Source organism: Bombina bombina, chromosome 3 (assembly GCF_027579735.1).
Source record: "Bombina bombina isolate aBomBom1 chromosome 3, aBomBom1.pri, whole genome shotgun sequence".
NCBI lineage: Eukaryota > Metazoa > Chordata > Amphibia > Anura > Bombinatoridae > Bombina > Bombina bombina.
Window position 1 is genome coordinate 774,521,920 of NC_069501.1, and position 13,223 is coordinate 774,535,142.

Here is a 13,223-nt window from a genome sequence, read left to right on the forward strand (position 1 = left end):
TACCTGTAAAATAAATATAAATCCTAAAATAGCTATAATATAATTATAATTTATATTGTAGCTATATTAGGGTTTATTTTACAGGTAAGTAATTTAGCTTTAAATAGGAATAATTTATTTAATAAGAGTTAATTTATTTCGTTAGATTTAAATTATATTTAATTTAGGGGGGTGTTAGGGTTAGGGTTAGACTTAGCTTTAGGGGTTAATCCATTTATTACAGTAGCGGCGAGATTCGGTCGGCAGATTAGGGGTTAATAATTGAAGTTAGGTGTCGGCGATGTTAGGGAGGGCAGATTAGGGGTTAATACTATTTATTATAGGGTTATTGAGGCGGGAGTGAGGCGGATTAGGGGTTAATAACTTTATTATAGTAGCGGTGTGGTCCGCTCGGCAGATTAGGGGTTAATAAGTGTAGGCAGGTGGAGGCGATGTTGAGGGGGGCAGATTAGAGGTTAATAAATATAATATAGGGGTTGGCGGTGTTAGGGGCAGCAGATTAGGGGTACATAAGGATAACGTAAGTGGCGGCGCTTTGCGGTCGGCAGATTAGGGGTTAATTATTGTAGGTAGCTGGCGGCGACGTTGTGGGGGGCATATTAGGGGTAAATTAATATAATATAGGGGTCGGCGGTGTTAGGGGCAGCAGATTAGGGGTACATAAGTATAACGTAGGTGGCGGTCGGCAGATTAGGGGTTAAAAAATGTAATCGAGTGGCGGCGATGTTGTGGGACCTCGGTTTAGGGGTACATAGGTAGTTTATGGGTGTTAGTGTACTTTAGAGCACAGTAGTTAAGAGCTTTATAAACCGGCGTTAGCCCAGAAAGCTCTTAACTACTGACTTTTTTCTGCGGCTGGAGTTTTGTCGTTAGATTTCTAACGCTCACTTCAGACACGACTCTAAATACCGGCGTTAGAAAGATCCCATTGAAAAGATAGGATACGCAAATGACGTAAGGGGATCTGCGGTATGGAAAAGTCGCGGCTGGAAAGTGAGCGTTAGACCCTTTAATGACTGACTCTAAATACTGGCGGTAGCCCAAAACCAGCATTAGGAGCCTCTAACGCTGGTTTTGACGGCTACCGCCCAACTCTAAATCTAGGCCTTAGTTTTACTCATCTTTTAGCTATCCCCTTGAGCCGCATTAGCATGTAAGCCTACGAGCCTATCTGCTTTGTAGATCACCTTCATGAGAGCTTATTTACAACAGTGAAACTCTTGGCAGGGCCCTCTTTCCCGTTGTCTCCCATAATTGTTACCTTTCACTAAAGACCCATGTCTTTAGTGCTGCAGAATCTGTTGGCGCTCTACAAATAACTGATAATAATTATAATAATAATCCTTATATTGATAACACATGTAAGCCAAAAATACAGGAATTGTTTATAAATACAATAAATCAGTACCATTTTTTTATTTGTTTAGATGAAAGTCTGCAATTTACTATAATTACAGTAAAAATGCACATGCATTGTTTATATGGACCAATAAGCTTATCTGTATGCACTTAAATAAATTTACTTACAATAAATATATACTGAGAAAAAAAACTCAGTACTTCAGTTTGATGCAGTTGAATATGCAGAGTTTTATTTACACTCACTTCATCAGTGTACTATTAGATATACAAAATCTCAGACTTTTTGATTCAAATACTGTTTTAACACAGTGATCCCTTAATAGGGTGATTGCTGCAAATCATTCGCTGTGTTTTTTTTTTTAAGCAACAAGTCTGAGAGTTTGCATATCTAATTTGTATATCTTACCCAGAATCCTCTTGTGCATTGGTAACAATATACAGTATATGGAGTTTTACTGGGGAAAAGCAAGCGGGGATACTTGCCTAGATGTGCTAATTTCATATGCAATTTTTTTTATTGATTTATATATATATACCTGTATCTAATTCGTTTAGCTGTCTTGGTATCCATTGTTGAATAGGATACCTAGGTAGGCTAAGGAGCTGCTGATTGTTGGTTGCACAGATAAGCCTTATGTTATTGGCTCACCCAGTGTGTATATTAGCTCCCACTAGTGCACTGCGGCTTTCCCAACAAAGAATAACAAGAGAACAAAGCAAATTAGGTAATAGAAGTAATTTGGAAAGTTGTTTAAAATTCTATTCTCTATCTGAACCACGAAAAAAAAATAAAAAATGGGGTTCATGTTCATTAAAGGCTTGGGTGGATTGTTATAAAAACAAGTGAAAACTGCAATCTACTTATTAAACTAATTAATTGTCCAGTCTTAGTATATATTAATAAACATAAACATATCACATGCTACAACTTTCAGGAACGAAAACAGCCCCATGTTTAGCATCAGTGAATTACATTTAATCAACATAAATGAACATGATATGAATAATCCATATACATGCAAAATGGATAACACATATAACAACTCATCGAAGGACTTTATTCTTAAATTGAAAGGTAGGTGCATTGTTGTGGGGAAATGTTTGATTTGTATTGTTCTGTTTTTATTCAGTTAAATATCTTAAAATTCCCATTGTTCTCTTTAAAGGAACATTAAACACTATTGGTTAGATTACGAGTGGCTCGCTTACAGATAGATTATGAGTTTTGCGTTATGAGTCAAATAGCATCGTTATGGCCCATAACGCTTCATTTTCCCTAACGCTGCTATTACAAGTCTTGTCTGTATAGGTGTACCGCACACCTTTTAGTCAGTCACGCAAAGTCAGTACCGCACTTTTATAAAAGTCATTTTTCAATGGGACTCCCATATCGCCGGTATTACGAGTTTGCCTGGAGGCCAAAAAGTGAGTGGTACACTCTATAACCACAAGATCCGTACCGCCATCTAAAGTCAGTAGTTATGAGTTTTACGTTACAAAGCTGTACCTTAAAATTCATAACTAAATTGTTAAAAAGTACACTAACACCCATAAACTACCTATTAACTCCTAAACCGAGGCCCTCCCACATCACAAACACTATAATAAAGTTATTAACCCCTAAATTGCCGCTACAAACAACGCCACCACTATTAAAATGTATTAGCCCCTATTCCGCAGCTCCCCGACATTGTCGCCACTATAATAAACCTATTAAACCCTAAACTGCCGCCCTCCTGCATCGCAAACACTATTTAAATATACTTAACCCCTAATCTGCCGTCCGCCCACACCGCCGCTATAATAAACCTATTAACCCCTAAACCGTAAGCCCCCCACAACTAAATATACTTAAATAAACTTTTAACCCCTAAACCAAAAGCCCCCCACAATGAAATATACTAAAATAAACTATTAACCCCCAAACCTAACGCCCCCCTAACTTTATATTAAAATTACAATTTTCCTATCTTAAATTAAATTAAAACTCACCTGTCAAATTAAATAAATTAATTTTAAACTAAGAATTAAACTAAGATAATTATTAAACTACAATTAAACTAACTTCCAATTAAATTAAACTAAACTACACATTAAAAAAATCCTAACACTACTCTAATAATTACAAAAAGTTTCTAATTACAAAAAATAAAATAACTAAATTACAAAAAAACCCCACTAAATTACGAAAAATAAGAAACAAATTATCAAAAATAAAAAAGAATTACACCTATTCTAATAGCCCTATAAAAATAACCCCCCCCCCCAAGAAATAAAAAAAAACCCTAGCCTACAAAAAACTACCAATGGCCTTTTGTGGGGCATTGCCCCAAAGATATCTCTCTTTTACCTGTAAGAAAAATACAAACATCCCCTCAAAAGTAAAACCCATCACCCCCACAACCAACCCCCCAAATAAAATAATTATCTAAAAAAAACTAAGCTCCCCATTGCCCTGAAAAGGGCATTTGTATGGGCATTGCCCTTAAAAAGGGCATTTAGCTCTTTTACATGCCCAGACCCTAAACTAAAAATAAAATCCACCCAAAAAAAACATAAAAAAAAAACTAACACTAACCCCCGACGATCCACTTACAGTACTTGAAGTCCTGCTTGAAGGATCCATCCAGCTGGAGAAGTCCTCATCCATGCAGCAAGAAGTCTTCATCCAGGCAGGCTCTTCTATCTACATCCATCCGGCGTGGAGCGGGTCCATCCTGAAGAAATCCGGCGCGGAGCATTCTCTTCATATGGTCCCAAAGCCGTAAACTGGAACGTCAATGAAAGTGACGTCATCCAAGATGGCGTCCCTTGCATTCCTATTGGCTGAAAGATTTCAATTAGCCAATAGGATTAGAGCTGCTAAAATCCTATTGGCTGTTGCAATCAGCCAATAGGATTGAGCTCTTAGATTTTTTTAGATAGTTATTTTAAGTGGGGGGGGGGTTGGTTGTGGGGGTGGTGAGTTTTACTGTTGGGAGGGGTGTTTGTATTTTTTTTACAGGTAAAAGAGCTGTTATCTTTTGGGCAATGCCCCACAAAGGGCCCTTTTAAGGGCCATTGATAGTTTATTGTAGGCTAGGGTCTTATTTTATTTTGGGGGGGGCTTTTTTATTTTGATAGGGCTATTAGATTAGGTGTAATTCTTGTTTTATTTTTGATAATTTGATGCTTATTTTTTGTAATTTAGAGTTTGTTATTTTATGTAATTTAGTTATTTTTATTTTTAGTAATTTTAGTGTTTATTTATTTTTTGTAATGTTAGGTTTTAATGTAAGGCAGGTTAGGTTTTATTTGATATTTAGCTCTTTTACATGCCCAGACCCTAAACTAAAAATAAAATCCACCCAAAAAAAACATAAAAAAAAACCTAACACTAACCCCCGACGATCCACTTACAGTACTTGAAGTCCTGCTTGAAGGATCCATCCAGCTGGAGAAGTCCTCATCCATGCAGCAAGAAGTCTTCATCCAGGCAGGCTCTTCTATCTACATCCATCCGGCGTGGAGCGGGTCCATCCTGAAGAAATCCGGCGCGGAGCATTCTCTTCATTTGGTCCCAAAGCCGTAAAATGGAACGTCAATGAAAGTGACGTCATCCAAGATGGCGTCCCTTGCATTCCTATTGGCTGAAAGATTTCAATCAGCCAATAGGATTAGAGCTGCTAAAATCCTATTGGCTGTTGCAATCAGCCAATAGGATTGAGCTCTTAGATTTTTTTAGATAGTTATTTTAAGTGGGGGGGGGTTGGTTGTGGGGGTGGTGAGTTTTACTGTTGGGAGGGGTGTTTGTATTTTTTTTACAGGTAAAAGAGCTGTTATCTTTTGGGCAATGCCCCACAAAGGGCCCTTTTAAGGGCCATTGATAGTTTATTGTAGGCTAGGGTCTTATTTTATTTTGGGGGGGGCTTTTTTATTTTGATAGGGCTATTAGATTAGGTGTAATTCTTGTTTTATTTTTGATAATTTGATGCTTATTTTTTGTAATTTAGAGTTTGTTATTTTATGTAATTTAGTTATTTTTATTTTTAGTAATTTTAGTGTTTATTTATTTTTTGTAATGTTAGGTTTTAATGTAAGGCAGGTTAGGTTTTATTTGATAGGCAAGTTTGTATTAATAACTATTTACTAACCAGCCTACCTAGTTAAAATAAATTCAAACTTACCTGTGAAATAAAAATAAAACCTAAGCTAGCTACAATATAACTATTAGTTATATTGTAGCTAGCTTAGGTTTTATTTTACAGGTAAGTTTGTATTTAGTTTAAAATAGTTATTATTTAGTTAATAATTGTAACTTCAGTTTAGCTGTATTTTAATTATGTTAAAGTTAGGAGGTGTTAGGCTTAGGGTTATATTAGGGTTAGATTTAGGGGTTAATGGATTTATTTAGTGGTAGTGATGTAGGAGGCCAGAAGTTTAGGGGTTAATAACTTTTGTATAGTGGCAGAGACATCGGGAGCAGCAGATTAGGGGTTAATAGTTTTATGTAGGTGGCGGCGATGTCAGAGTGGCAGATTAGGGGTGTTTAGACTTGGGCTTTATGTTAGGGTGTTTAAACGTAACTTTTTCTTTTCCCATAGACATCAATGGGGCTGCATTACAGAGCTTTTCATTCCGCGATCGCAGGTGTTAGGCTTTTTTTTTTGCTGGCTCTCCCCATTAATGTCTATGGGGAAATTGTGCATGAGCACGTCAAAGCAGCGCTTGATTTCGGTGCGGTATGGAGCTCAACGCAACCATATCGCCCACCCAAGCCTGCTTTTTTAAAACTTGTAATAGCAGAGCTATAGGGAGGTGAAATAATGCTGCTTTTGTGGCGGTCGTTAAAATCCCTATAGGGCTCAAAACTTGTAATCTAGCTGTTACTGTTTTGTGCAAGTCATGTTGGGTTTATCGCGGTTGTTTGCTCGCATCAGAAGGAGCACATGTATTACAAGTTGAGCCAAATTGTGATTTACACTCGTCAGGTTAGCGCGTCTTTACAGCTCTGGTTAACTGATAGGCCAGACAAAAAAGGGGGAAAAAATACATAATTACAATTATAATAACACTGTCTCATAAAAATTATTAAAAAAGATTGCACAAAAATCTATAAGGGCTTCAAGATATGAGGTCTCAGGCTTTAACATAGAGATACATAAATACATCTGTCTAATGTCTAAATATGTATATCTATGTGTATATATATATATACTGTATATGTATATATATATATATATATACAGGCATACCTCTTTATTGCGCTTCACAGATATTGTTATTTTTGCAAATTGATGGTTTGTGGCAGCCCTGTGTTAAAGAATTCTGTTGGCACCATTTTGTGAACATATTGTGCTATTTGAAGAACATTGAAAGGTGAAATATTCAAATTTTCATGTCAGGTTAGCACACTTGAAAAAATGTGATCGCGCATTAGGGTGTTATGGGTTTTTTCCCCTTTTCTTTTAGGTTAGCGCTCGTGGGAAAAATTTTTACTTTTAACTTGGAATACACGCACTACCCAACACGTGCAAAAAGATTAACAGTGGTCCATAACCTGTCTGCCTGCTCTGAGGCGGCAGACAGACATCGCCGGAAATCAACCCGATTAATTATGATCGGGTTGATTGACACCCCCTGCTACCGCCCAATCTGCAGGGGGCGATATTGCACCAGCAGTTCACAAGAACTGCTGGTGCAATGATAAAAGCTGAGAGAGTATGCTGTCAGCATTTATCGATGTGCAGCGGACATGATCCGCAATATCGGATCATGTCCGCTCACATCATGATAAATAGGTCCCATGAGCTGCAGCGATAAATTGTGCTCCACCCATAATCTAGCCCTAAGTATATTTTATAAGCATAGTATTGAGGTTATTGCATACTCTCTGTAACCACGTGAGACGCCATTTTCAAATCTAGCTTTCACTGCATTCCAGTGTTTGCATATTTGCAGTGACTCTCCTTCAGATACCTGCAGTGTAACCTAGGTTCCAAAATAGCAGCACCCATGATTAGAGGGAGGTGCACGAAACATATTTAGGACCAGATTACAAGTGGCACACAGTTATGAGCGATACTGGGTTTATCACAGTTGTTTGCATGTGTCAGATGTAGCGGTCGTATTACAAGTTAAAAGTAAACGTGATCGCCTGAGTGCAATTTAAGTTACGCATTAATATAGCGCTTCCTCAGAGCTCTAGTTAACTGTTTCACCAAACAAAGTAAGTGTCACAAAACACATAAAAAATACATTTAAAAGTACATTTACACTCATAATAACACTATCTAATAAAAATTGCTAAAAAAAAATATTGCACTTAAAAGTTATAAGGGCTCAAAGATATGAGGTCTCAGGTGTTAGAAAAAAAGAAGGCAGGTAAATGGCTTTAACATAGAGATACATACATATACTGTACATGTATAAATATGTATGTATATATATATATATATATATATATATATATATATATATATATATACTGTATATACTGTATATGTGTGTGTGTGTTTGTATGTGTGTGCATATGTATTTATTTGTGTATATATGTATGTACAGACATATATACACATATAAACACATATAAACACATAAATACATATTGTATGTGTGTGTGTGCAGTAAAGTAGATGGAAACATGAAAAGGCATATTTATGTAATATTCATATCTAATAAAGTTTTATACTGTGTAGTTAATGTAAATATTTCAAATTCCAATTTTCTGCACATAGCATAATATGTTCTATGAATTCATAAATAGATATTCATATATGTACACGCACAACACACAGAAAACCTGGCACTCGCCAGCAGATTCACAGTAATGTTTAAAAGCAGAACTGGGGGAAGTCAGTTACATTTGGCGCTAAAGGATCAAGCCCAGGACCACGACAAGGTCTCCCCCTTCCTGGGACCCTAAACCAGCACCCATACAATGCATACTTCCAAACAAACCAACTGGGAACCTCCCAGGGGGACACAGACTTTTGTAACCTCCCCTATGTAAATACAAAACATAGGAATGGACTGCACTCACAGACTGGACTGGGTACACATCCTAAGCCATAGCAAACTCCACAGCCCTGAACACTGACAGACAGCTGCAAAGTTCCCAGAAACCCAGGCAGTTAACCCTAGAGCAGGCGGGGTGACAGACCCGCAGGGAAGCATTAAAAACATTATCAACACAACACACAGAAAACCTGGCACTCGCCAGAAGATTCAAAGTAATGTTTAAAAGCAAAACTGGGGGAAGTCAGTTACATTTGGCGCAAAGGATCAAGCCCAGGACCAGGAGTACGTTTTTAGTTTTTTTTTCTCCGCTTTTTTCTCTCCATTGACTTCTTTGGAGGAATTTGTTAACACAGTTGCGATATTTGAATTTTGGTATTTTGCTTGCATCGGGTTAGCACTCGAGTGAAAACTTTTTACTTTCAACTTTTTAAACTTCTAGCAGGGATAGCGCAGGGGCGGGAGCATTAAATACCGCTCCATTTGTAATCTGGTCCTTAGTGTTTAATGTTCCTTTAATCTCATTATTATTTAGAGTTAAAGTGATGGTAAACTTTAAGGGGGATATTTATCAAGCCGTCAACCGCAAATTCCGCAGCATAATTTTGGCGAGCTTGATTCGACCTAGTTATCAAACCCTACAGACCGGTAAAGTTGAAATCTGTGACGTAACATAAGATTCCGCTGGTCTCAATCTGACACAGATCGATGCTTACATCATTAAAGATGTTCCAAATACACATTCGGCACTATCTGATACTTTTTCAAAGTTATCAAATAATTAACCGGTACGCTCTCGGCTATTCCGGCCCAGCATACCTGGTTTTCAATCCGCCACCCTTTCAGGCCGCAGATGCCATAGGAATCAATGGGAGTCTGAAAGCAGTAAAGGCTTATGTTCGATTTCCCATTGATTTCTATAGTATGTTAGAAAACTAGTAACGTTAACACCTAACACCCTAACATAAGCCCCGAGTCTAAACACCCCTAATCTGCCGCCCCGACATCGCCACAACCTACTAACCCCTATTCCGCCGCTCCCGGACCACGCTGCAACTAAATAAATGTATTAATCCCTATCCCGCCGCTCCCGGACCCCGCCACAACTAATTAAAACTATTAACCACTATCCCGCCGCTCCCGGACCCCACCGCAACCTAAATAAAGTTATTAACTCCTAAACCTCTGGCATCCCACATCACTACCATTAACTAAATCTATTAACCCCTAAACCGCTAGCCCCCCACATCGCCATGAACTAAATTAAGCTATTAACCCCTAAAAATGACAACCAGCTAACTTTACATTAAAATTACCACATCCCTATCTTAAAATAAATTTAAGCTTACCTGTAGAATTAAAATAAACTATTTTTAAACTATTAATTAACCTACCATAACTATTATACTACAATTACATTAAACTAGCAATTAAATTAACTAAATTACATATTAAAAAAACCTAACCCTACTAAAATTATTTTAAATCTACTATTAAAAATTACTAAATTACCAAAAAAAATAAACGCTAAGTTACAAAAAATAAAAAACACTAAATTACGAAAACAAAACAAACCACGGTTTAAAAAATAAAAAAGAATTACACCTAATCTAATAGCCATATCAAAATAAAAAAGCCCCCCCCCCCCCAATAAAAAACCCCTAGCCTACAATAAACTACCAATGGCCCTTAAAGAAATCAGCTATTTTACCTGTAAAAAAAATACAAACACCCCCAACAGTAAAACCCACCACCCAACCAACCAACCCCCCCAAATAAAAAGCCTATCCAAAAAACCTAAGCCCCCCATTGCCCTGAAAAGGGCATTTGTATGGGCATTGTCCTTAAAAGGGCATTTAGCTCTTTTACCTGCCCAGACCCTAAACTAAAAATAAAACCCACCCAAAAAAAACTTAAATTAACCTAACACTAACCCCCGACGATCCACTTACAGTTTTTGAAGTTCTGCTTGTAGGATCCATCCAGCCGGCAAGAAGTCTTCATCTGGGAGGCAAGAAGTCTTCATCCATGCGGCCTCTTCCATCTTCATCCATCCGGCGAAGTCTTCAGCCATGCGGCCTCTTCTATCTTCATCCACTTGGTGCGGAGCAGATCCATCCTGAAGATATCTGGCGCAGAGCTCCTCTTCAATACGGTCGCCGTCGTAAACTGGAACTTGAATGCAAGTGACGTCATCCAAGATGGCGTCCCTTGCATTCCTATTGGCTAAAAGGTTCCAATCAGCCAATAGGATTAGAGCTGCTAAAATCCTATTGGCTGTTCCAATCAGCCAATAGGATGAGAGCTCAATTCTATTGCCTGATTGGAACAGCCAATAGGATGAGAGCTGCTCAAATCCTATTGGCTGATTGGAACAGCCAATAGGATATTAGCAGCTCTAATCCTATTGGCTGATTGGAACCTTTCAGCCAATAGGAATGCAAGGGACGTCATCTTGGATGACGTCACTTGCATTCAAGTTCCAGTTTAGGGCGGTGACCATATTGAGGAGGAGGTCTGCGCCAGATGTCTTCAGGATGGACCTGCTCCGCGCCGGATGGATGAAGATAGAAGAGGCCGCATGGATGAAGACTTCGCCAGATGGATGAAGATGGAAGAGGTCACCCGGATGAAGACTTCTTGCCTCCCGGATGAAGACTTCTTGCCGGCTGGATGGATCCTTCAAGCGGAACTTCAAAAACTCTAAGTGGATCGTCTGGGGGTTAGTGTTAGGTTTATTTAATGTTTTTTTGGATGGGTTTTATTTTTAGAGTAGGGTCTGGGCAGGTAAAAGAGCTAAATGCCCTTTTAGGGGGAATGCCCATACACATGCCCTTTTCAGGGCAATGGGGAGCTTAGGTTCTTTAGATAGGCTTTTTATTTGGGGGGTTGGTTGGTTGGGTGGTGGGTTTTACTGTTGAGGTTGTTTGTATTTTTTTTTACAGGTAAAAGAACTGATTTATTTGGGACAATGCCCCGCAAAAGGCCCTTTTAAGGGCCATTGGTAGCTTATTGTAAGCTAGGGTTTTTTTATTTTGGGTTTTTTTTTTATTTTCATAGGGCTATTAGATTAGGTGTAATTCTTTTTTTATTTTTGATACTGTGTTTTTTTTCCCCCCGTAATTTTGTGTTTTTTTATTTTTTTGTAACAGCGTTTATTTTTTTGGTAATTTAGTAATTTTTAATAGTAGATTTAAATAATTTTAGTAGGGTTAGGTTTTTTTAATATGTAATTTAGGTAATTTAATTGCTAGTTTAATGTAATTGTAGTATAATAGTTAGGGTAGGTTAATTAATAGTTTAAAAATAGTTTATTTTAATTCAACAGGTAAGCTTAAATTTATTTTAAGATAGGGATGTGGTAATTTTAATGTAAAGTTAGCGGGTTGTTAGGTTTTGGGGTTAATAGCTTAATTTGGTTTATGGCGATGTGGGAGGCTGGCGATTTAGGGGTTAATAGGTTTAGTTAATGGTAGTGATATGGGAGGCCAGAGGTTTAGGGGTTAATACCTTTATTTAGGTTGTGGCAGGGTCCAGGAGGGGCAGGATAGGGGTTAATAACTTTATTTAGTTGCGGCGGAGTCCGGAGTGGTGGGATAGGGGTTAATAACTTTATTTAGTGGCGGCGGGGTCAGGGAGCAGAGGGATAGGGGTTAAACATTTTAGTATATTGGCGGCGTTTAGTGACAGGGTATAAATAAAGTTGTTAAAAAGCCGAATAGCAGCGAGATCAATAACTGTTAGTTAACAACAGTCCGATGCTCATTGCCCCTAACTTGCTGCGCGGCTTTTTGATGGCTTTTTTATAAATATGGAGAGCGTATTCAGGTCCATGGCCGCAATTTTAGGCGATGTTAGGCGAGCGTATTGGTGCCGGCGAATGCAGCATAGTTGAGGCTTTGATAAATATCCCCCTAAATAATCAAATGCCATAAATGTAATATTTGCCATTAAGAATGTATATGTATACTTTTTTTTTAATCCATCTGTGAAAGGGTTAAATTAGTTCATAGAGTAATGCTTCTATTACAATGTTATACCGGCCCACATGTATGAATTTTTTTTTAATGACAATTCCAGTGAACATCCAATCAACATGTGTGTCATTTGACAATCTTGAAGTCCAGCCTCTTTAAAGCCCATAGAAAGCCTATGTAGAGAGTGGTGTGACTGCTCTATACATCACAGCCCAGCCAAAAGAGGAAATTAATGGGTGCGGAGGAACAGACAATATCAATTAGGATTATAAACCTTTTATTATAAAATATATATATATATATATATATATATATATATATATATATATATATATATATATATATATATATATATATACTTTAAAAAAATAATTATGTGGTTTTACTTGCAAACTAATATATGTTTTATTGCAACATTCATATAGTTTGAAATTTACCATCACTTTAACATTCCTGCTTTTTAAAATAAAGATACCAAGAGAACGAAGAAAAAAATGCTAATAGGAGTAACGGGAGAGAGCTAACTCCTAAGTCTTGTGACCCTGCAAGCATTTCCTAGGAGCCGTGCAATCCCAAGCCGGCTACCAGATTGTTGCATACATTGCAGCTTGGTCATACACTCCCCACATACCATCCAGGGGAGTTGATCCGGCCTACTCAGAGGTGTTCACTGGCCCCAACCCGGGTCTACCTGGGTAGCACTCAGACTTAACTAATTAGCCAGGAGGACTGGCTATCTATCTACCCGTGACTGACTACTTCTCTTGAGACAACCCTGAGAACAAGAGGCGGCCGCCGATGCACTAGATTGGGGAAGCGCTCAGGAGGTGGACCATCTGGAGCGGAACCTCCAGGTGGCCTGCGCGAAGTTAGAGGAGCTGCCACGGT

The 13,223-nt window shown here is 38.1% G+C and overlaps 1 protein-coding gene across 1 annotated transcript in view; it reads left to right on the forward strand.

Moving 5' to 3' along the window:
• LOC128654016 (interleukin-18 receptor 1) overlaps positions 1-13,223 on the forward strand; it is a 227,354-nt gene that overhangs the window by 191,550 nt on the left and 22,581 nt on the right. The window contains exon 5 of the mRNA XM_053707659.1: positions 2,298-2,437. Coding sequence (XP_053563634.1) covers positions 2,298-2,437 — 140 coding nt within the window. The remainder of the gene's footprint in view (positions 1-2,297; positions 2,438-13,223) is intronic.